Here is a 22237-nt window from a genome sequence, read left to right on the forward strand (position 1 = left end):
TAACCCAAACAGGAACTACAGTTTCTTACAACAGATCAGGACTAGCACGAAACCTAAAAGCATTGCTCTTACTCACTATTGCATTTCTCTTTTTTGTTCTCACAATATTTGGAAATTTAAATCCCTCACAGCTGGAATAAAGTGATTATAGCAGAATCCCAGCCAGAGAAAGAAACATGTCATGGAGAAATGCTAAGCTACTCATTTTCAAGCTTTAAGGCTTAGAAAGCAACTTCCCCTTTTTCCTTCAGAGCCTCGTGCCTATTAGTTAATATTGCATCACATGGATACAGAAAGGAATGTATTTATACAGAGATGTGAATTAACATAGTACCTGAACAGTGTGAATTATGGGTTTATTTTGTTTTGGTGTTAATGCTGACTGCACCTGGGGATACCAGCATCTTTCATAACATTTTTATTAAATTTAACTCGTATATTCTATAGATATAAAAATTAAAGCTGCTACATGGCCTCATCTAAACTTGGCATGTGTAGGCATCATAGCTTAAAAGTGCAAGGGATACCAAATTAAGTCCTCTATCATGAGATGTGTCTAGATAGAGCATGTCTATGTTCTGTCTGCGAGGAAGTAGGGAGGAACGCTTTGTAAGGAGACTTGTGGTGATAATAAACTCACATCTGGGAGAAAACATGTTCATGGAAATGCTTCTATGGCCAGGGAACAACAGTAGTAAGCATATAAAATTAATGGAATCAGAAACAAAACTGGCAAATAAAAGTTTTCCTTAGAGAACTGTAACACTGAAAGCTATTAAAACATTCTTCATTATAATAGAATGATTCCTCACGCAGTCTTCATTACAACAGAATGATTCTTACCCTCAATTCACAGTCTTCATTTACAGCTAAGTTACTGGGCTTCAGGTCCTGTACCAGAACACAGAGAATCAGTCAGGTACCATTTTAGCCTTTTAAGGTATATTATAAATATGTCTTAATAACACTTTTGACACATGGAGGGACACACTCCATTCATCTTTATTATAGCAATGAATGAACTCACCCTGTGGATGATTCCAGCTGAGTGAATATACTGTGAAACAACATGGGGAAAAAAAAGGTAAAATTGGAAGTCAGACGTTAGGAAGATGTAGGTCACTTGCTTTATCTTTTTGCTACTGGACCTGATGGTTTTATATGCAGCACAGATTTATGTCACACTACACATTCAAGGCAGATGGGGAAATGACTAATTTCAAAACCTATCTGCTTTATCTTACCCAGGGATAGATATTTCAGAAAAAGTAACTGTAAACACTGTCGTAAGCTTCTAAGAATTAGAAGTAATTCTCCATCAAAAATTTCTCATTTTGAAAATTTGAAAATACTGAGACATATTCCAATCTTACCTAGATGGCCATTTTCTGCAGTTGGCTTCTCAGTACAGTCAGTGGCCTTGGGAACAGGATGCCTGACACCTAAGTAATACAATTTTTTTTTCCATACTATGAACACTGAATGTGGGCGGCAGCTATTTGCTCCCCTGGACAAGATAGTGGCCAGAACAGACATCCAGGCATTGCTTCAGATCCACTTTCAGGAGGGACACAAAGTGGTGTTTCACTGGTTATTTAGTGTCTCTGATATTTTACGTATAATACAAGATCTCAAAGACTGAGAAAAGTTTAACCCGTAACTGGCTATAGTTCAACTGTTAAGACTGACAGCCAATTTACTTATATAATCTTACTGATAAAGACCAGTAGGAGCTCTGAAACATACTCTTCCATTCTCTAAAGAAGAACTACCATCTTTCAGGAGTGAAGATTGCACGAAAAATGTTTATATCAACTGGGGAAAAACCCAAAGAAAACAAGACTGCATTCTTTCAATTCCAGGCCTACACACTGTTTATCAGTGGGGCAGGGACACATTTAAATGCTCTTCACAATAACTGTAAACAGCTGAATGCAGAGGAAACCAGAATGCTGCTTGCAACAGAATTAACTGCGTACGGTGCTGCTGAGAAGGGCTGCTGCAGTACCACCACCCAGCTCTACCTGCCTGCCATACCAGCCTCTCCTGTGTTCCAATGGGATCTGCAGGGCTTGAAGCCTGTACTTGTGTACTCCCAGACAGATGTACCCATGTACCCATCAGTCCAGGTATAAGGGCTAAAGCTGTAATGACGGCAGCTTAGAGGGAGTTATCTCTGATCAAACGTTCAGCTAAATGAGATGTGAGAACTTCAATTCCAAGTAACAAGCAACCCCTCCCCTTGGAAACAGAGACAGTGCATTTCTGAAATGCATATTCACTTTTGAGCACAACTGTTACTTAGCTCTGACACAACACAGTCATATTCAAAACTGAGTTGGATAATTAACTCTGGATTCATCTTCCTACTTAAGCTATTAACTTAAGTAAATGAGACAAAGCAATTAAGGGCTCAGTTCTGCAATTCTTCTTCACTAAAATCTGCACTTAAATTGACAGAACCCACAAGCATGAATAAGAATTATCCTCTCAGGCAACAGATGACTTCCTCAAAACCACACAGTAAACATCTCAGAGCTTTTCAACACTGCTTGCTTTCAAACACACAGTTGTTTTCCATGTCAGAATTTTCAAATATTATGAAGTTTACTACAGCAGCTGAGCTCTCTTCTCTTTTTGCATATGCCTTGAAAAAAACACTCAGCACTGGCTGAGGAAAATGTTTATCATCTAGTACTACAAAGCATTTCCTAAATCTTCTGCTGTTTATAGACACTTTCATGTTTAATGTCAGCAAAATGAAACATATTTTAGTTCTTCAGAAAGTTTTTGCTACAATTTCATTGCCAATTGCCTACACGATTGAGTTGTATAAACTTTAACAATGTGATTAAAGGAAACAATGAATTTACATGAAGAATAAATCCTAAGTGATCCTGAGTAACACTGTATATTGCTAGAATGAACTACTACTTCCTAAAGTTGCCCAATCAATCCAACCAATTCACTTATTTCCCCACCCATGAGATGCTCTCTACAAATATCAGGGCTGTATTTTTTCTCAAACTGCCTCAGGTCTTTCAAAGCACAAATGTGAATTAATTGCAGTGTTAAGCTTTAACAATTTCACATTCTTCATAAGTTTTTCATTACTTTCCCTTAACAGAGAAAATGTCTGAAGCACACAATGTGTGCTACTAAACACCTTCACTTGAGAGACCATGTAACAAGTGAATCTCCTTCAATAATAGCTTAAATAGACCGACTCAAAGTCAGTGTTTGATGGAAATATTCCATGTGCACTGCACATGTCACCATTTGCAGGCATGGCGCTTTATTTTTGGTTAGTAAAATAATCAAAAATTCTGAAATATTTGCTGCTATCTGAGCACTCCCAACACAAACTGAAGTGTTCTGAGTACTTAACCATTCATTACCACAACGTCTTGGTTGCTCTCTCATATATACCCTTATATTGAACCAATACCTTAAGTCCTCGAAGTAACTGATATATAAGAAACTGTATATGGTCATCTGTTAACTTCTGGCACTTCACAATGTTATTTAGGTCAGCACCCATTAAATTTGTCACAAGATACCTGTGAAAATAAAACAGACCTCACAGAAAAAAACAAATAAACATTCCCCATTTGAGATTGGCAGAATGTAAAAGTACAACTAATGAGTAAACTACACACTCCTGTTTAGATTCCTTTTCCAATTTCTACTCATGTATGGTTTATGTCCCTCCAGTCAGCTATAAGCTCTAAAAAAGGAATCACAGCTATGAGATTTAATGTGGGGGAAAAAAAATCTTTATGGCACATTAAAAGCTTTTTTCTGTTTTTCTCTCCATGAAATACTAGAGCAGTTCAATCAGGGGAGAAGATGAATAGGGATTCTGACTAACAGAGAAGTGGGAGCTCGGGGCCTCTAAACTACAGTTCCTGTGAGGAATATCTGATGATGGAGCTCAACATCAAATTGTTTGAAATAAGAATGTTTTGAATGTTTTGTGTAATTTCTTTCCCTACCTCCACTGGATTTTATTTTATTTTTTTCATAATTCTTGTAGAAATATTCAGAAGCAAAAAAAGCGTTGGGACAAAAGTATGCATCTATCATTCTAAGTTCTTGTTTGCATAATTTTGCCCCAGAGGAGCCTGGCCACTAATTTTCATGGAGAAAAAAAATGTTTGTTAGTATTTCCTTGTCTAAACTGTTTATGTAATTGCTTATAGCAGATGTAAGCCAAGAGCAACTCAGTATATGTGGTGTGTTTGGGTAACACCAAATTACAACTAGCTCTCGGTTCTCCAGGTACATAATTTATCCTATCTAAGGCAGCCAACAGAATACCTTCCTGCATTCCTGAGTGATCCCATCTGCCTTTGAAAAATACAATCTACAGATAACAAATAATTGAACTGAATATGCTTTAAGTTGCATTTATGCAACACCAAAACATTTATGAGATACCTGCAGTCTTATAAACCATCATTCACAAAGTACAACAATGAGGCCTGTCATCTTGCTTTTCTTTTTACGGATTTTTTTCTTTTTTAAGTTGTTGTGTTTCTTCATACAGAACCAAACTTAGCTTCAAATCTACTACAAAAGTATATGCTTCCTTTCTACAAACAGTACTACTTGGTTACTTAATAACTAGTCAGAATTATTTTAAAATGTTACTTACACTTCATTAAAATTTTCTATTGATGTTGCAGGTGTAAAAACGTCCAGCAATCCTATAACCTGAAAGACAAGAGAATTTACATTTTATTTTTAGAAAGATGGAAAGCAACACACAATTACTATTGTCAGTGCTTAGAATTTTTGTCAGGAAGCTTACAAACACATGGCATGTGTTCATCTTGAAGACTCAGTGTAACCTGCAAAATGGGCAGTTTGTGCAGGTAGGGACTCAACTATTTCCATGACCAATTAAAAAACCTATTAATTGCAAAAAGCAGAACGGGACTGTAGATAATCAGAGAAAGTCAGGAAATGTAATGTCACATTACAGAAAAGCTTCCATCAGATTCCATTAGCTGAACCTCCAAGACCAAAGTAGATCATTTTGCAGTAAAAAGGCATTATTATACTGGAAGTCTTTACAGTCCAATAACTTCATTACAGGTGAGGAATCCACGTTCAGGTATCTTGTGTAGCCAGAAAGAGTTGTATGCACTTTTCTAATAAGATTGTACCTAATAGAAATTACACCTATATGACAAACTTGTGTCATAAAGAATCTGAAGGGATAGCACTCGCTCTTCACTTACATTCTCATGCTTCATGTGCTTCAGCAACCTGAGCTCTCGGTAGGTCCTCCTTGCGTGTATAAGTGATTGGAAAGGCCTTGAAAGCTTTTTTACTGCCACCTTCTGTCTTGTTTTGGTATCATAAGCTGAACTACAAGAAAAAGAAAGTCCACGTTGAAAGAACACTTCCTTTCAAAGCTCTCCCCATGTTCACTGGGTTTTACTGGAGAAACTTCTGCTCTACCAGGGATTCTCGCTCCTTTGTCTTCTTTTACCTTCCACTCATGGGTTGCAAGTGGGAGAAGCTAGGCAGCAGTAACCACAATTCAAAGACAATTCTCATGACATTTTCTCAAGCAATACCAGTAATAAATGAACAACAGGTACATCCTGAACTTCACAGCTCTTGCTGACATATAGCGTGTGCTTAACTTCGGACATGTGGAGATATCCCACTGAGGAGGACACTAAACAGGCATTTGCACAAAAGGGAAACCCACTGTTTACTGTGCATTAAATGATACAAGTGCCATACAGCACAGCTAAATGCCATCTGTTATGGAGAACAAGAACTGAAATGATCCCTTTATATTTTACTTGTGACATCAAACTGTGTGATTACAAAAAGATTCCGTTTGCTCCTTTCCGTCGTTAAGAAAAATATTTCTTTAATTCGCTATTTATTCAATAAATTAAAAGTTCTTCAAATAAAATACTTTGAAATTCTCAATTTAAAATGTGGGCAACACTATCTGCAATTGCTAGCAGCAGATTAGCAAGCACAGACCTTCATACATTCATCTTACTGAACTTATTTTTGAATTACAAAACACTAAAAATTAAGTGACATGAAAAATGCACTGTGCAGGATGACAAGAGGCAATAGCCACACTAGGTGCTACTAGGTCCTTGTGATCAGTCTTTAAAACACTCCTGACAGTTTTGAAGCATTGAAGGCCAGGTTGGATGAGGCCCTGAGCAGCCTGGTCTGGTGAGTGGCATTCCTCAGAATCAGAGGAAACAGATTTAATCAACCAGTTTCTTGCAAGCACCATGGGAAGAGTGAATCACTCGCACGATCAATGAAAGAGATAAGCAGATTACTTAGTTACTTTCTCACCAGCATCACAGCATCAGATCGTCAGGGAAGTTTTAAAGGTTGTGCCTTTGCAGAGCACCTCAGGAAGGGCATTCCCTGAGCAGAAGAAAGCATAGGAAGTAGGAGAAAACCTGTTTCACTTGGAGGAGTGAAAGGATACCATAAAGATGCTTGTTCTGACACAGTTACTCAGGATATGAAGACACTGCATTGCTCAAATATGTGGAGAAGCTCAGAGAGCGAATGGTGCAAGAGTTGACAGAGAGACACCCTGAATTCCACAAGATTGGTCATAGACACGATATGAAGGTTGCAAAAGTAAATCAGAAGAAATAAAAAGGAAGCCAGTGCTTTGCTGTTAGTATAACAAAAATGCAGTATAATTGCAATGACTGTAATCGTGGTCAGTGAAGCCAATGGAAAGCAGTGCAAACCCAGAAATACGTACTTGCTATATCCTCTCTAACATTTTACAGTGTAAAAAAAAGAAATGTTTATACAGATAAATAGATAACATTGCCCAAAGCAGCAATCTGTGTTTAACATCTCAGTTCTTCTGGCAATTCACAAGCCTCCCCAATCAGGCTTGTACTAGTTTTTGAAATATCATATACATTATACATGGCTAGGAGGAATTAGGTTTGAAATCCCATGAGCATGACCAACATCCCTCTCCTCCCTGTTTTAAAGTCAAATGTGGGTTTTAGTAGTTTAAAAACTGCAGATCTTTAAGATAAGTTGGATTTTACCCTGCATATGATTCAGATGATATGAAGAACTACTTTTCTGTTTTAGTAATTCTTATGACAGCTGCTTTTTAGACCCAGGATGGAAACCCACAGGAAGAGAGAAAGAAAAAACAAATAGCTTGAGTTTTGGGACCTTCAGTGGAAAAGCATGAATTGAAGCTGAACAAGCCAGGAGCTGTCTTGTTTCCCCCACAGTCAAGAAACCATGGAGAACGGTAACTGGAGCTAATGCCTTCAAGCCTTTTCCTTTCCTGGTTTACCATTATAATTCAAGCTATAAACAATGGAGCACTCAAAACGATAGATTTCACTTTGTTAGAACATTTTGTTTGTCAGATTCAAGGATGCCTTGCATCTATGACCTCTGATCACTGTTTCTAAGCAGCGGGCCACATTTCTACTCCTCTCCACCTCTGATTTTCAGACTGAGTCTCTCCCTCTCCCCAGTGCATCACCACAGTTGTGATCTGATTCATCCCCAGATTCCCTTGCAGCCCCCTGGGCAGACTGTTAGCAGCAAGGAATAGCCATTTCCCTTCCTGTACTGCTCTCACAGCACTGAGCTTTCAGCCTGTTAGCAGGCAGCCATGCAGCTCTGTGGGCCCACCTGGCCGGCACCTGCAGGAACCCTCTGAGGCTGTCACCAACTGCTGATCAAAGAGATTCAAAATGGCTCCTCCAAAACAAGTGTGTCCTTAACAGCCCAAAGGCCTGCTGCTATTTAAAAAAAAAAAAAAAAGGGCTACAGGCCTTCACCTTCTCTTATAATGCATTACACTCTTCACATACCTCTGCATTTTACCCCATTTAAACTAGGGAGGCCTGCTCTGTCAGCCTTTTGGTATCTGCAGAAAACTCACAGCTCTCTTCTTTTGCAAGGCATTTCCTACTGATGCAGGTCCTTCAGAGCACAGGCTTCAGCTCTGGTAAACCAGCTCTGAAACAATTGCTTGATGGCAAAAACGATCATCCTTCCAATGATTCAACTGCTGTGTCCTCGGGTTCTTCCCATTTACTTATCCTGAGCTGATTATTTATATTGCTTTATGTAGCTGGACACAATAACACTACGGAGATAAACTTCAATACTTGTAAAGGGATATCATCTCCCACCTCTCAACTGTTCTTTACTTTTAGTATTTCATTTGTTGAAAACAATGAAAATGAGTTTTTAATTACGTAGTTTCAGTGAGCCTTCTAACATTACCACAGAGCAGTATGCTCTCACATCTCTGCAGTATATGGGAAAAAAGAAACTCAAGTCTGTTTTCTATTTTACAAGAAACAACATTGCACTTATCTCAGTAATACCTATTTTAGATATGATTGTTCTTGACCCAGAACCCCTGGCAGTTACGCCAAACATTTTCTGCTGTCCTTTCTCAGATCAAGGATATAAAAGAGCCATCATTTTCTTTGAAGGGATAGCATCATCGTGACACAGATAAGAGACTTTTGCTTGGTGCTTCTTTCAATCACTGCTTAAAATAGACACACCTTTCCAGTCTTGTCAGCTCCCGTACTTAATATTTTGGTTGACGTTCCACCAGATGAAAGAACAATCTCTATTTATATGCACATGTTTTCACTTCTTAAGGCTTCAGAGAAAAGTCTGGATATAAAAAGCTAAATTAGTCCAAAAATTCAGAAGGCAAAAAGTCCAAGATTTTAAAACGCTTTCAAGCTAACTTCATGACTTTGACAAGGTATGGATTTTTAGTGCTGAAGTTTATAAATATTGACTATACATATAGTCATTTCTACAGTATCCATGGTTCATTTATCATCTGTGGTTGCAGACCGGTAATACTGGACAAACCACTCCTCTGCAGCCTTCCCACATCCCTCAGGGCTTTCTGGATTAGGAGCACAACATTCAGCTATGGCAGTTTTAGACTTTGAAATCACATTTGTTCCAACAGCTGGAGGGCTGCCTGTGGGAGCCCAATCTACCAAGCCATGCATGGGGCCAACTTGTATCCTATTTAGTGAACTCCAGTACGCAATGCAGGAAGGACTGTTCCCGGGCTCAGCAAGTCCCATTCCTGAACTTAATCAATGCCTAGGGATCTGAGAGGGCTTATTAGCCGGGTGCAATGCTGTAAAAAGTGTCTGGAAATAGCCCAGCTTGAATGAAGTGAGTGAGTTCTCCTTATTTCAGCAGTCAGCTGGGGTCTAACTGATGCACAATGAAGGCATGACCCAAGCTGACTGTGTGGTGCCAGTATGGCGCATCTGCAGCAAACTCCCAATTTTCCCCGTTATCCCTATCAGCTGATACTCCATCTCCCATCACTGCAGACAACCATAAGACTTCGGTAGGCTGCAAAGTGTGATTTCATGTTCGTAGAACCATCGTATCCATAAAAATAATTGTTCTGAGAGATTAATTTAGATAAGTGCAAAACAAACAAACAAACAAAAAGCCAACAACACACACATAAGACTAACTTCCAATTTAATTTATTCAACTCAGTGTTCCAGCTTGTGAGGCTGTTATCCCTGCATCACCATATGTTTGACACTATGGACACTATATACCAAACCTGGAGAGAATATGATGCACAAGTCAATCCTTAAATTTGTTGTGACAATGATATGAGGTTTGGATTTTCCACATAATGTCCAAGGCTACTGCTTTTACATCCTCTAGCACAGCACTACACAGGAGTTCCTTTCCTTCATTGGCCAACCCAGGGGAGATGCTTCCCAGAAGTATTCCCCACTAAGTGTATACATGCAAATGTAAAAGGAAAAATAAAAGAAAACAAAATGCAATTCTCGCTCAAAACACAGATTAATATGAGCAGAACCTTAATAACTTCGGTAAGAAATAAGTTAACATCCAGAAAACAAAATGGAAAGTACACAGAATTTTTTGCCACATATTAAGCACAGCCACACCTTGAGATCTTGTCCACAGACCTTAGCACCCTTTCACATCCCCACTGACTCCACCCATTGCAGGAAACATGAATATCTTTATGGCCAAATGTCCCTTAGTAACATCCTGACTTCCTTAAGGTAACTAAAAAACAGGTAGCAGCAGCAGAAGGGTGTATGTGAAGAAGCATTGAGAGGAAGGTATGGAAGAGAAGTCAGCATATTGAGAATATAAGCTCTAATACAGGCAGCCCTTACTACAGTATGCATTGGCAAGTACATCAGAGAAAGTGAGACACACAGGAACCCTGACCTGACACTTTCTATTGCACAGTCTGTCATCTGAGTTCCTCACAGTTGCCAGGAATAACAACTCTTTTTATGAAGGGCTGTTCCAAAAGAAATATTTCCTATGTTATGATGATGGCCCACAAGATTTGAGGCAGATGTCGGTGGTACAGCAGTAGAACATTGAACCTTCTCACCAATATCCCATTAAATGTTGTTGCCGTTGACAGATGACAGCAGAGGGGCAGTCTGACAAAATGGTGTCTGACATGGATGTGCATATGAAGCAAAGATGTGTCACTGAATTCCTCCATGTGGAAAACATGGCACCCGCTGACATTCATCAATGCTTGCAGAACACTTATGGAGACCAAGCAGTGGATGTGAGCACAGCGAGGCGGTGGGTGTACATTTCAGCAGTGGTGACAGCAACTGTGGGTCACCTCAATGCAGATTTACATGAGCACAGCGTGCAGGATGTTGCTCATTGCTGGCAAAAATCCACAGCTAATGGTGATAATAATGTTGAAAAAGAGTGTTCTGTAGCTGAGAATTTGCACCATCAAATAGTGTCATTCTGCTCTTTGTATGTGCTCACATATTACACATGTAATATGGTTTTGAGTTTTGTTTGCAAGGTCTAGTTGATGATGTTTGTCTTCTGGGTTTTCTCCAGGATCTTGTCCTTCTTTTTCTTTTTCTTTTTTTTTTTTTTTTTAAGCCAGACTACTTCTTACTAATGCAGAATATGTCAACAGGTATATATAAGTACAGCTGAAGATATGAAAATAGAGTTAGGCTCTTCTCAGTGCCCAGTGCCATTGCAAGAGGCGATAGGTATAAATCAGAACACAGGAGGCTCCATCTGAGCATCAAGAAACACTGTTGTGCTGTGCAGGTGACAGAACACTGACGCAGGTTGCCCACAGAGGCTCTGGAGATCCCTGGGGACCTTAAAAAGCTGCCTGGACATGTGGCTGGGCACCCTGCTCTGGGTGCTCCTACTTGAGCAGGGATTAGGCCAGGTGGACCCACAGGTCAGTGTTAACCTCAGTCATTCAGTGATAATGTGAACAGTCCTGAAAAAAGCATAGACAGCATCTACCCAGCACCTGGAAATGGACTGCAGTAGCCACTGCTAATACAGCAGAACAAGGCCACCCATGGTAAGATCAAGCCAGGCAGCTAAGTAAATCCACTGGTTTATTTGTTTCTTCTTTATAAAGAGTTTGTTACTTTACACAAATTCGAATTGGTGACTTCCACCCATTAAGAGGGAGAGTTTGTATCTGTTAATAAATCACACCAATCACAGCACATATGCGCTTTGGAAGGAACCCATGGAAAAAAATGAGACAGTAACAAGACAAAGGGAGGGAGGATGAGCAATGGGCAGCTCTGAAACAACACATTAATCTATTCATTAGAGAAAAAGAACTTCCTTAATGATGACAGGTTATTCATTGTAAAATTACATCCTATCACTTGGATGTTATTCCTACACACTATGCTGAGCACTGGCATCAATTGTTTTGGCTTTAGTTCAATCACTGTCAATTACCTCAGATTAATTTACCACTAGCACTAAACATAAAAGTAGCAAATATCTATTACATACACAGTATAACTGTTCCTTAACCAACATAAAAATAAAGACATACTTTTAAGCAGACCTTGCAAAAGCACTATTCAATAATTCCTACGCATGTGTTTACATGAATGCATTACCAATTTTCTTTCAATGATAATATATATCATTATGCTGTATCAGCCTCTGTATCTACAAGCTCATTTTCCTCTGCTGGTCTGTCTTTTATGTCTCCACGGTGACTTAATTTTTCAAATAACTTTATGGAGGAGCAGCCACACTTTTCTAGGTGAGTTATAGATAGTATAGCTTACATCAGTGGGAGTGATGCATTTAAAAATACCCTTGTGAGAGAAACAAACAAAAGGTTGGGGTCATAAGCTGTTAGCTTCTCTGCACCTGCAGCCAACTCATGGATACTAAAATAATAATGTGTTTTAGACAGCCTATAAGCCCAATGCCAGTATTTAAGCAAGAAAATCAGTCAATTGCCACAAAGCCAATACAGTGCCAACGACAAATGTATTCTATCCAGTATTTTGCTAGAGAAGACCGCAGGCAGCTACAAACTGCAGGCTCAGAACCTAACGCCAGAAACACTCCCAGTGAAACCCAATATAAAGTTTAATATGAAAAATATTAGTGCTTTCAAATACATTACATAAACCTAAACAGAAAAAATCCAATTGACACTTCTGTCCTTCTTTTTTCTAGTCCTCCCCCACTGCTCCTTCACATTTCCTGTTTTCTCTCTGCACGCTGCCCAAAATATTAAATGATAGCCCTTTCTTCTCAGGTCACGTAGGGGTTTTGAAACACCCTCCCCTCCTTCCTCCAACTGTACACACAGAGCGAAGATGGGGCCTCTTTGGCACCCACTGGCTAATAGGAGATTCTGAAATTGCAGACAGCTCCCTGAGAAGCTGTGTGGAAGTAATCAGGCCGTAGGACTCCGGAACAGGGATCATGCATCCTAGGCCATTGCAATCCCAATATCTGTGACGATGAAAGCTGTTAGCTACGCCATTGCTCGATTGTGTGCTCAGGAAGGTGCATATTATAGCAAACTATACTGAAGTAGAGACAGAGGAGACCCTCAACAGAGAATTTTTATTCTGCTGATGTATTCCTACAGCCATATAGAAGGCCATAGTTCTGTATTTCTGTCTTTCTGCCACAACTCGCTCATCTTGTGCTCCTCACCTCTTTCACATGTAGCCCTGCTCCTTAAGAAAGCTCTCATTAATTCCTCCTAGAAGAAAACCAGCAAATCACAAGGAGGACTTCCATGCTTCTTGAGCTTGCATTTCTTCACCCATCCTACACCTAATTCCACCACACTCCTCATGCATGTTTCTTACCTGCTCTTTAGCTACTCCTGTGGCTTAGCGAGAGCGTCCTACCTACAGATGTTATTTGCAGCCCTTCCTATCCTTCTCTGCAAACACTTCCTTCCTGATTCAATATCTTTCACTGAATGCACTTAGACACTTTTATTTGAAATATGAACCTCAACTCCACTGAGTACCACTTCCCTTTCCTTTCCAAAGTCAGTATCTACACTGTTTCAGTAACTGGAAAACCCGCTGAATGAAACAGGACAAAAGGAATGACATGCCTTCTGCACCCCACCCCGTATTCCAACAAAGTCACTTTCACCCAACTCAAGTATTTGCCTCCCTGGCCAATGCGCAGAAACACCGTCCTGTCTTCTTCCTTCCCTGATCCATCTTCTGAAGCACAGATAGCAACAATGTTAATGTGTTAATTTTTTTTTTTTAAATGTTTCCATAAAATACAGTCATATTTAGGATTAATCTCAGCCCCGTACGTACACTGGAAACAAAAGATCTAATCCACATGAGAAGCAGCCCAAAGCGAGTCCACTCAAATCAGTTAGCTCTGATGTGCCTGGGATTCTGCCTCAACGTGTAGAGATCTTTGTTTCCATCTGTATTTACACACAGCAGCTATGTGTTATTACTACACCGAAAGCTTATCTAAGCACACACTATTGAACAAACACGAAGTGTTACAAGGACACATATCATAATTCCAGTAAGGTGAGTCTATAGTTGAAATCTCACACTCAGTCCCTTTAGAAACATTATCATAGCGTAGCATATCATAAGTCATCAAGTACAACCTTGGATGAAGTAATTTCTTGCTTTGGTAGTCAAATTATAGCAGTTATTTTTTGTTTGTTTTTAATTTGCACAGGTGGTTCAGCACCTGTTTAGAGACCCTTGATGGAGAAAGGATAGTCTCAGCCATCCTACATTCCAGTCTCGCAAGGTACTGCCCTCAACACATCAGAGGGACAGCCTAACCAGCAATCACAGGACTGGGTGGATGGGGGCAAAAGCAGTTAAACTTCAGGATTCAAGTCTTCCATGTCTATTTTTCCACTTGTACTTCCTCAAAGCAAAACAGAAGCCTAAGCTACCCCCAGCTGTTCAGGAGATAAGCCAGGACAAAAACGTAATGGATCTTAAGTGCGCCCTTCATGTGAGCAGGGTGGAGGGACCTGTTTAAGTGCTGTGCTGTGTGCACAACTTCAGGGAGACTCTGCTCACTCACTTCCCAATCTGAGGCCTATTTCATCACACTCAGACTTAGCAGCCTTCTTTCTAAAACGTATTTTGCAACGTGAGTTTATGCTGGGCACTGCATGCTGTTGAAACTAAAGGAGACTGACTGCACGAGGAAAGGCAAAGCGTATGGAAAGAACAGCACAGAGGAAGTACTGCCTCAGATAGCAAAGGCCTTTGAGGAAACCATAGATGTTTTTGCTTGGGAAGAACTCCTTCACGTGCTTCTGTTGATCGGGCAAAGTCTGTCCTTTCCCGAGAAGGCAGAAAGCAACGTTTTCAATATGCTAATGGGAAATAACCTGTTGGGGAGATCAGAGACAACACATCACAGAGGGCCGTCTGCACCTCCCTGACAGATGGAATTAAGTAGGTTGAAAGACAGCGCGCAAAACCTGGCACGAAAAGAGGCATACAAGCTTTAAAAACACCCCACACAAATAGCTGTCCGTGTTACGTAACTTAGGGCATAACGAAACATCGTTCAAAGATGAAGAAGCTCTTATCAGACAGTTGGTAATGCTGATGCCCAGAGCAAAAGCTGGACTTACAAATTGTCAATAAACTGGGTCAAAACATGGCATTCTGGCTCAAATTCCTCAACTGATTTTCAGCTGCAAGCAAAAGGCGGATAAGCAGAGGTTAGCTTAAATTCAAGTATCTACATTATACTTCTTATTACCAAATATTGCTTTGGTTGCACAAGTATCCTGATTTGCAGATAAGTTACTGTACAAGAGGAAAGGAAGACCAAAAACAGAGTTTCACTGAGGTAGAAAACAGGAACTTTGTTCTTGTCCTAAACCCAGTGTTTGGAGTTCAGGACTTTGGCTTCTTTTCAGCACAGCACTTAAGAATTTGTTTAATTCCAGTGGTTTCTGTAAGACTTAAACACGCTTTGTGACATCTTCCTGAATAAGAGTACGATTATTCACAGAAGCAGCATAGCTATTTCTCAGGGGAATGGTTGTGCCTCATGGGTCTCCTGGGTAAAGCACGAGCTGATAGAAGGAAAAAATCAATTTCAATTGGGACTAAAAATAAATGGCTTTTTTGAGACACGAGTCTTTTCTTCACATTCAGGACCTGTTTGGGCTTGTATCTCATCAACGTTAACAAGACTATTAATGTAGAGTAATATTTCATTACTGCACTCAGTGTTTAAACAGGTATTTTAGAGTGAACCTTTCCTTCAGCATTCTCATTTCCTATATCACCCTCCTCTTTACATGCCTAGTTCCTAGGCATCTCCATTGACAAAATACCACGATTTGCTTCACAGGCAGAAAAAAAAAAAAAATACCATAAATTAACAACACTAACCCTGTTAAAAACAGCCACAACAAAACTCCAGCTGTGCTGCGAGCAAACCACCACATGTTTTCATTTCCGCCGCAATCTCTCAAAGCCTGACATCTCATTACAAAAGCCAGCAGAGTGGGTTTTCCCCCCACACGAAAAGTAATCAGAAACACAGGTTTAATTGGAAAATGACTGTAGTTACTGTTGTACGGTATATCCAGCTTCTCCTTAGTAAAATCTCAGAGAAAAGGAAGATGTTTGCGATCTAAATTAAACCACATCCTTGTGAAACTATTCACAAGAACCAGATGGCCCCAGGACTGCACAGCGGCAGGTAGCACTCCGTGGTGCTGGCCCAGCTTTCCCCTGTGCAAGCATCAAACCAAAATAATGAAGAATTAAGAAAGAATTCTCAAGCTCTGGGTGCTACTGCTGGTTGGAGGGGGGTTCTTACATAAATATTCCTACTTTACGTGTCGGGCATTTTACAGAGCTAGAGGAGGAAGCAATAAATAAGAAACTCCATGAATGTTCTCTGGCATCCGACTGTAGAGAGGGAAAAGTTTTGCGAACTGCAAAAGACGGAGTTCTACAGAACCTTTTTTTGTGCAGCACATTCACTTAAAGGCCCGCTATTGATAGGTTTTCACGTAATTTCACTTGGCTTACAAAAGCAGCACGATCCTTCCTCACAAACTCTTTGAACATCACTGTTATTTCCAAAATCTGGCTCAGGGCGTTTTAAAAGACAGCTCAGCGCATCAAATACATCCAGCCCTGCGCTGGGACTGCAAACGCGGTACTGTAATAAAACCCAGCAGCGATAAGCGACGCGATAAACCCTTACACAAAGACTCCTGAGCCCAAACCTTGGGCAGCGGCGCTCCTCGGGACCGGCGGCTCTGGGCTGAGCAAGGGCAGAATGCAGCAACAGGCAGAGCGCCGTTCGCCTCCCGCCCGCGCGCACCGTGACTGTGCAAGATGCCCGCCCGCGGGGCAGGTGTCACCGAGGCGCGAGCGGCACGAAGGGTCGGAGCTGAGCACAGCGCTCGGGGCAGCGCGTACGGCGGGGGGCGCCGCGCCGCACGGCCGCCCCGTTCGGCGGGCTCCGCTCGGCGGGCGCGGTTGCCTGGGTTACGGCGAGGCGCGGCCCGGCCCTGGGGCGCCGCCGGCCGTGGGGGAGGGCGCCGCGCGCCGAAAGGAAAGCGCCGGCCGCCGCCCCCCGCCTCCCCGGGCCGCTCCCCGCCGCCGCTCGGCCCCCTCCGCTCGTTACCCCCCCCGGCCGCCGCACGCGGCCTTCGCTGCAGCATCGTGTCCCCGCGCCGGGCGGCTCCAAGGAACGGGGCCCGGAGCGGCCGCCCCGCTCCCGGCACCTGCCGGCCTCCGCCCGCCGCCCCGCACCTACCACACGGAGCCGTAGGCGCCCGAGCCCACGGGCGTGAGGTTCTGGTAGCGCTGCGGCACCTCCCACACCGTCTTGTTCAGCTCCTGCCGGTAGAAGCCGCCGCGCTCGGACATTTTAGCGGAGCCGGCGAAGGCAGCGGCGGCGACGGTCGCCCCTCAGCCGGGGCGGGGAGCGAGGCGGGCACGGCCGGCGCCGGCGGGAGGAGGGACCGCGAGGGGAAGGGGAGGGGAAGGCGGCGGGCCGGGCCGGGCCGGGGGCAGTGCCGGGTCGGGGAGCCCGGAGGGGAGGGGCAGCAGCGCAGCCCCGGGGCGCGGGCCGGGCACGGTGTGGTGCTCGGGGGACGGGGCGGGGCGGGAGGAGCTGAGGGCGCTCTGACGGAGCTCCTGGAGGTACCGGAGTTCCCCTGGCAGCATTAACTCCGTGCGCTCACCGGAACGCTTTTCGACGGGGAAGACTGAAGTGACGAAGATTACGGGACAAGTCTTGAAAACGTTAGATGCCCCAAACGCAGCAACTAAATTAAAGTGTTCTCTGGTTTGTGTATTGGTTCATATTTTCAGAACACACTTTACATCAGCGACTTGCGGAATCAGCAATGTAACCACCGCTTACAATTTCATTTCGCAATTTCCTATGTTGCCTTCGACACCCATACCCTACCCGCACACAGCCTGCTTGCACTGGGGCAGTGTGTGGGCATCGCTCTGCTTCTGCCTCTGAATTAGCAGCGGATGCTGATCCTCTCCTTTCAGAACCTCACTGAAGTCTGCACTGTTCCTATACCATGAATCGCTGGTTGCCCGAGTTCCAGCTCTAAAGCCCCAGGCTGCATTGCATTACAGGGCTTCTGCAATGAAGCTGCCCAGGTGAACTGTACCAGCAACTTTAGCACTTGCTCAGTGCATTTCAGGTTAAAAACTAAATGGCTGACATTAATGAAGCCTTTTGGAACCACCCACTCAGTAGGCACTCAGTGCTCCTGCCGCCACTGTCCTTGCTTCCCCCTGCTCCAGTGCAACAAACATCTCTGGTCTTCCACAGAGCCCGTTTCTTGGTCTCACCTGAATTTCTGTGCTGAGGGCATAGAGTAAAATAACACATCTGTGTGACTTAGCTTTCTCTGCACCATCGTTTCGAATTTCAAAATTAGAATAACAGTACAGTCACTCTATACCAAACCAGGAAGAAATGCTTCCTTCCTGCCCTCCTAAAGAAGGCCAAAATCTTTCACAATGCCCAAAATGAAGCAAATAATCCTGCTTACTGACTTCAATCTGTCTCTTGCAACATGTCAGCTTCTGGCCTTCACCCACTCACTACATGTTAGATTGCTTCTTGCTAACTCCAGCAATCATTCGTGGAGCTTGGATCTATCCATATCTGCCCAAGCTTCTAATCATGCAGTTCCCTCAGGAGTCAATTTTCCGTCTGCTTGGTATTTACAGTCTCTCTCAATTTCCTGTCTTCTATGAAATTCTGTCAGATATTTGTACTGTAATCATTACAGGGAGATTGCATTTGATTACCTTGTTTTATTGGATACTACATATATGATGTTTTTTTCCTTGTAACAAGGGAGATATTAGAAAACATACGCGCAGAATGAACCACCTTTATAGCACAATAAGCACTTGCTCGCCCTCCCTAGTGAGTTATACTGACATTTCTATTCAGTAAGATTAACTAACTAGTTCCTTTTAACCAAGACTTAATGAAATCCACTAGCTAAAATCTATACGTGATAAGAACAGCCCACATCCAGAGATCCCAGAGGACAGCACATGTGAGCAGCTTTAGAGCCAGACAGATGTGGATATCAGAACACTCCCTGTAAGGCCAGCCCTGCCTGTCCCTTCCTGCCTGCAGCAGGAGGAAGAAGACACAGCCTTCTTGGTGAGCCCAGTTCTTTGCTTTTGGATACTGTTTTGCTAGCTGGCCAGCTGTTTGTATGTGTAACTCTGCAACATTGACACAAACAATAAACATGGAAACTCATCAGGAAGAAAGAATGCTACCTGAGTACTGAAAGCATGTCATTTTCTGGTAGGAGATAGAATCCTGGTACTGCAAAACCAGGACTTTGGAAAACACAAGATGTCAGCAGAACAAGGCTCTGACTTCTCTCCCTGTAACTGCTGTAAACACTGGGTAAAGCTAACAGCAGATTTAAAAAGCATCGGTGAAGCTTCAGTATGAACTGCCTTAATTCTGCAGTGGATCTCTTACAGACTTAGTATTGAGCTTGGAGATGCCCACCAATAAAACTGAGACTGTCATGAAGATTTTTCTATCCTGATTCTTTTGAAAATGTTGTAATTAATAACTGATGTTAAGAAACAAAATACTGATTGAGGAATGTTGTATACATTACACTGAACAATAAAACAACGTGGTAATCACCTATAATGCTGGCTTTATTTTCAGGTTCTTGTGAACTTCTGAAACCATGTCTACAAATATGTAATTATACCATGGAAAAGCTGTCACTATTTATAATGACATAAAGATGAAGTACAGGCAGCAGGAGAGGCTTAATGCAGCTCTCTGTAGATACTAAGTCAGTCATTAGCTGGTCCTAATGCATCTGTTTGTGTGAGATTGCTTTGCAAGAGATTGTATACCTTTTTTTTTGAAATATAAGACACTTGCTGCATTTGCCTGCCAGGTTGTATCAACCTTATTTCAATTAACACCAGTTTGACTTGCCCTTTGACACAAAATACCTATTTGGTAACCTTACCTACCACCCAAGTTGATTCACCTCTGTACCATGGCACAACTTAGATATTTAACCTGGAACTTCACGTTGCTAGCACAGTAAGGGCCTTGCTTTGAAGAAATCTGTAGAAATTTAACTGCTCATTTTGGACCTCAAGTTTGACATGGGAAATCCAGATCTTCTATAAGAAAGTACAAAATCTGCTGAGGATTCCTGCTATGGACTGAAGATTTTTAAAAAATCTGGAGTATATCATAATAATGGTATGTCAGGTATAGGTTTTTGTTATTTCCGAGCAGATAGATTCTACTTAGATGTTAGCACTGGGGCTTTGTTTCTGTCTCCCGCATTTTCTGTGTTAAATCGGTTTGATCTCTTGGTACCTCAGTGCCACCTTTCCATTTATGAACTGAGACTCAGATTGTTTTCCTACCTTAAAAATAAATACATGTGATATTGATATTGCCTCAGATAATAATAGCACTCATGCTATCTATGATTATTTTTTGCAGACACTGATAACAATATTTTTCAAATATTGCTTTCATGCTGCTGTGGACACAGGGTGGGAAATTTTTCTCATATCCGTTCGAATGAATGTAAGCAGAAAAAAAATCAAGCAACCTCCTTTATCTAACCCTAATAGCAAACCACATCTCAGCCTCCTGCAGCTTGCCAGTTCGTGGTGGCAATGTTTTCTTCACCCAGGAGCAACATATGGGTATTAATCTAAGCTCATGCTGATATTGGATTTTCAGTATGATTGGGACATCAAACATGTTAGCAATTGGCATCACGAGTCTCCAAAGTGAATTTAATCAAATACAATATCCTGCTCAGTCATGTCAACAAGGGCTTCTCAGTGTATGTATTTTCAGAACAAAGCCATAATTGTAAAAAAAATAAACACAAATTTAACTTTTAAATAATTCCTAATTTAGTAAACAAAGGTCCAGATATAATGAGGCAAGACTGAGATGGGCCATTAGTATACGGTGTGTGTTTTTCTTTGTCTTTCTTGCAGTCCATGTAATTATGCTGTCTTGTGTCTCACAACTCCATGATACTTTATTCTTATGCATAATACAGCATAATTCAAATGCTGCCCAATATTGACATGCATAATCAGTAGTTGCAGAGAGCCCAGCACTATTCCCATTCAAGTCAGAGACAAATTTCATTACGTGAATGGGAACAAGAACACATTGTTCCAAAAACATTAATTTGGGTTTATGCCTTGGATAAACATCAACTATAAATTTCACTTGTTTGACTCCAAAGAGAGTCCAAAGATAAAAACAGATATGTGTGTAAGAGCCGACAGAATCTAGGTTTTCTGCTTTTCTGATACATATAGGATATCACACTTGAGGAAAGCTGCTTAGATGACCATTGTCTTGTCTCCTTGGGCTCTGAAGAAAACACCATGGGACCCTTAAAATGGCTGTGCACTCCTAACTATGAATTCTTCTAACCACAATCAGAAATATTTATGAATTGGGTTGTATTAATCAGTCATCCTTTTACCAAAAACCATGTTCTTTCCACACACCAAGTCCATATGAAGAGAATGCATTACTCACAGGGCTTCTCAACAGCTGTGGATGCATGTGTACACAAACTTGCATGGAGGAGCTACGTCTGCTTTGACCTATTCCTGTGAGATTTAATGCTACAAAATGTGGTAAGCACTAATAGAATGCAATACTTGTGGCTAAGAGGGAACAATTTGTGAATTCTCATTCATCTTTAACTGTTTATGAATGGCTAAAAGAAACAGGTATCAACGTTAAAACCTGTAAAAACAGAAGAAAAATCATTAATAAAGTATCAGCCTGGCTTAATATGGGATGCACGTATTCACATGCCTTCATTTGCCATCTGCTACTTATCTACAGAATTTTGTGCTTCAATCTGGAGCTGTTCATTTCCCATAAAGCAGCTATGCTCACCCTCGTCATACCAAAACTACCACATCATTCCCTATTCCTGTATCTTTCTGTCACTGTTAAAGGTATTGTGAGGATGCAGCTCTCCAGCTATCTCAGAAAAATTGTACAAATTCAGTTGTCCTACAGTATGTGAACCTCCCCAATCTATCTGCAGATGTTTGGGCTTTTTCCACCAGCATGACTCCATTGTACAGTGTGCTATTCCACTAAGGTGAAAAGTGGATTTTCTACTTCAGTAACAAACAAGATCCTCCTCATTGATTCTGTAATGTCACCTTCGCAGTTTCAGCTTTAGATCCTGGCAGTGGACCCTGCTGAACAGAATTCTGGTTGCTCAGAACAAATGTGTCAGCAGGACTCCAAATAATGGCTGTAATGTGACAAATTGCATGGCAGATGTTGAGCAGCAAAGGCAATGACAAACCCTATGGAGGCA

General features: G+C 41.7%; 1 protein-coding gene across 2 annotated transcripts in view; it reads right to left on the reverse strand.

Moving 5' to 3' along the window:
* The window catches only part of MAPK11 (mitogen-activated protein kinase 11), a 33934-nt gene extending 16489 nt beyond the window's left edge, over window positions 1–17445 (reverse strand). Inside the window, exons 1-6 of one of the 2 annotated variants that reach the window (XM_085218267.1) lie at window positions 17131–17440; window positions 5247–5376; window positions 4658–4716; window positions 3449–3560; window positions 1028–1057; window positions 844–891 (exon numbers count right to left, since the gene is read on the reverse strand). In XM_085218267.1, coding sequence (XP_085074393.1) covers window positions 844–891; window positions 1028–1057; window positions 3449–3560; window positions 4658–4716; window positions 5247–5376; window positions 17131–17243 — 492 coding nt within the window. In that variant the 5' untranslated portion in view covers window positions 17244–17440. Of the gene's footprint in view, window positions 1–843; window positions 892–1027; window positions 1058–3448; window positions 3561–4657; window positions 4717–5246; window positions 5377–17130 lie in introns of both variants that reach the window. The other variant, XM_085218269.1, reaches the window with a different exon arrangement.
* Between the last annotated feature and the right edge of the window lie 4792 nt (window positions 17446–22237).

This window comes from Meleagris gallopavo, chromosome 1 (genome assembly GCF_905368555.1).
Source record: "Meleagris gallopavo chromosome 1, MGAL_WU_HG_1.1, whole genome shotgun sequence".
Taxonomy (NCBI): Eukaryota; Metazoa; Chordata; class Aves; order Galliformes; family Phasianidae; genus Meleagris; species Meleagris gallopavo.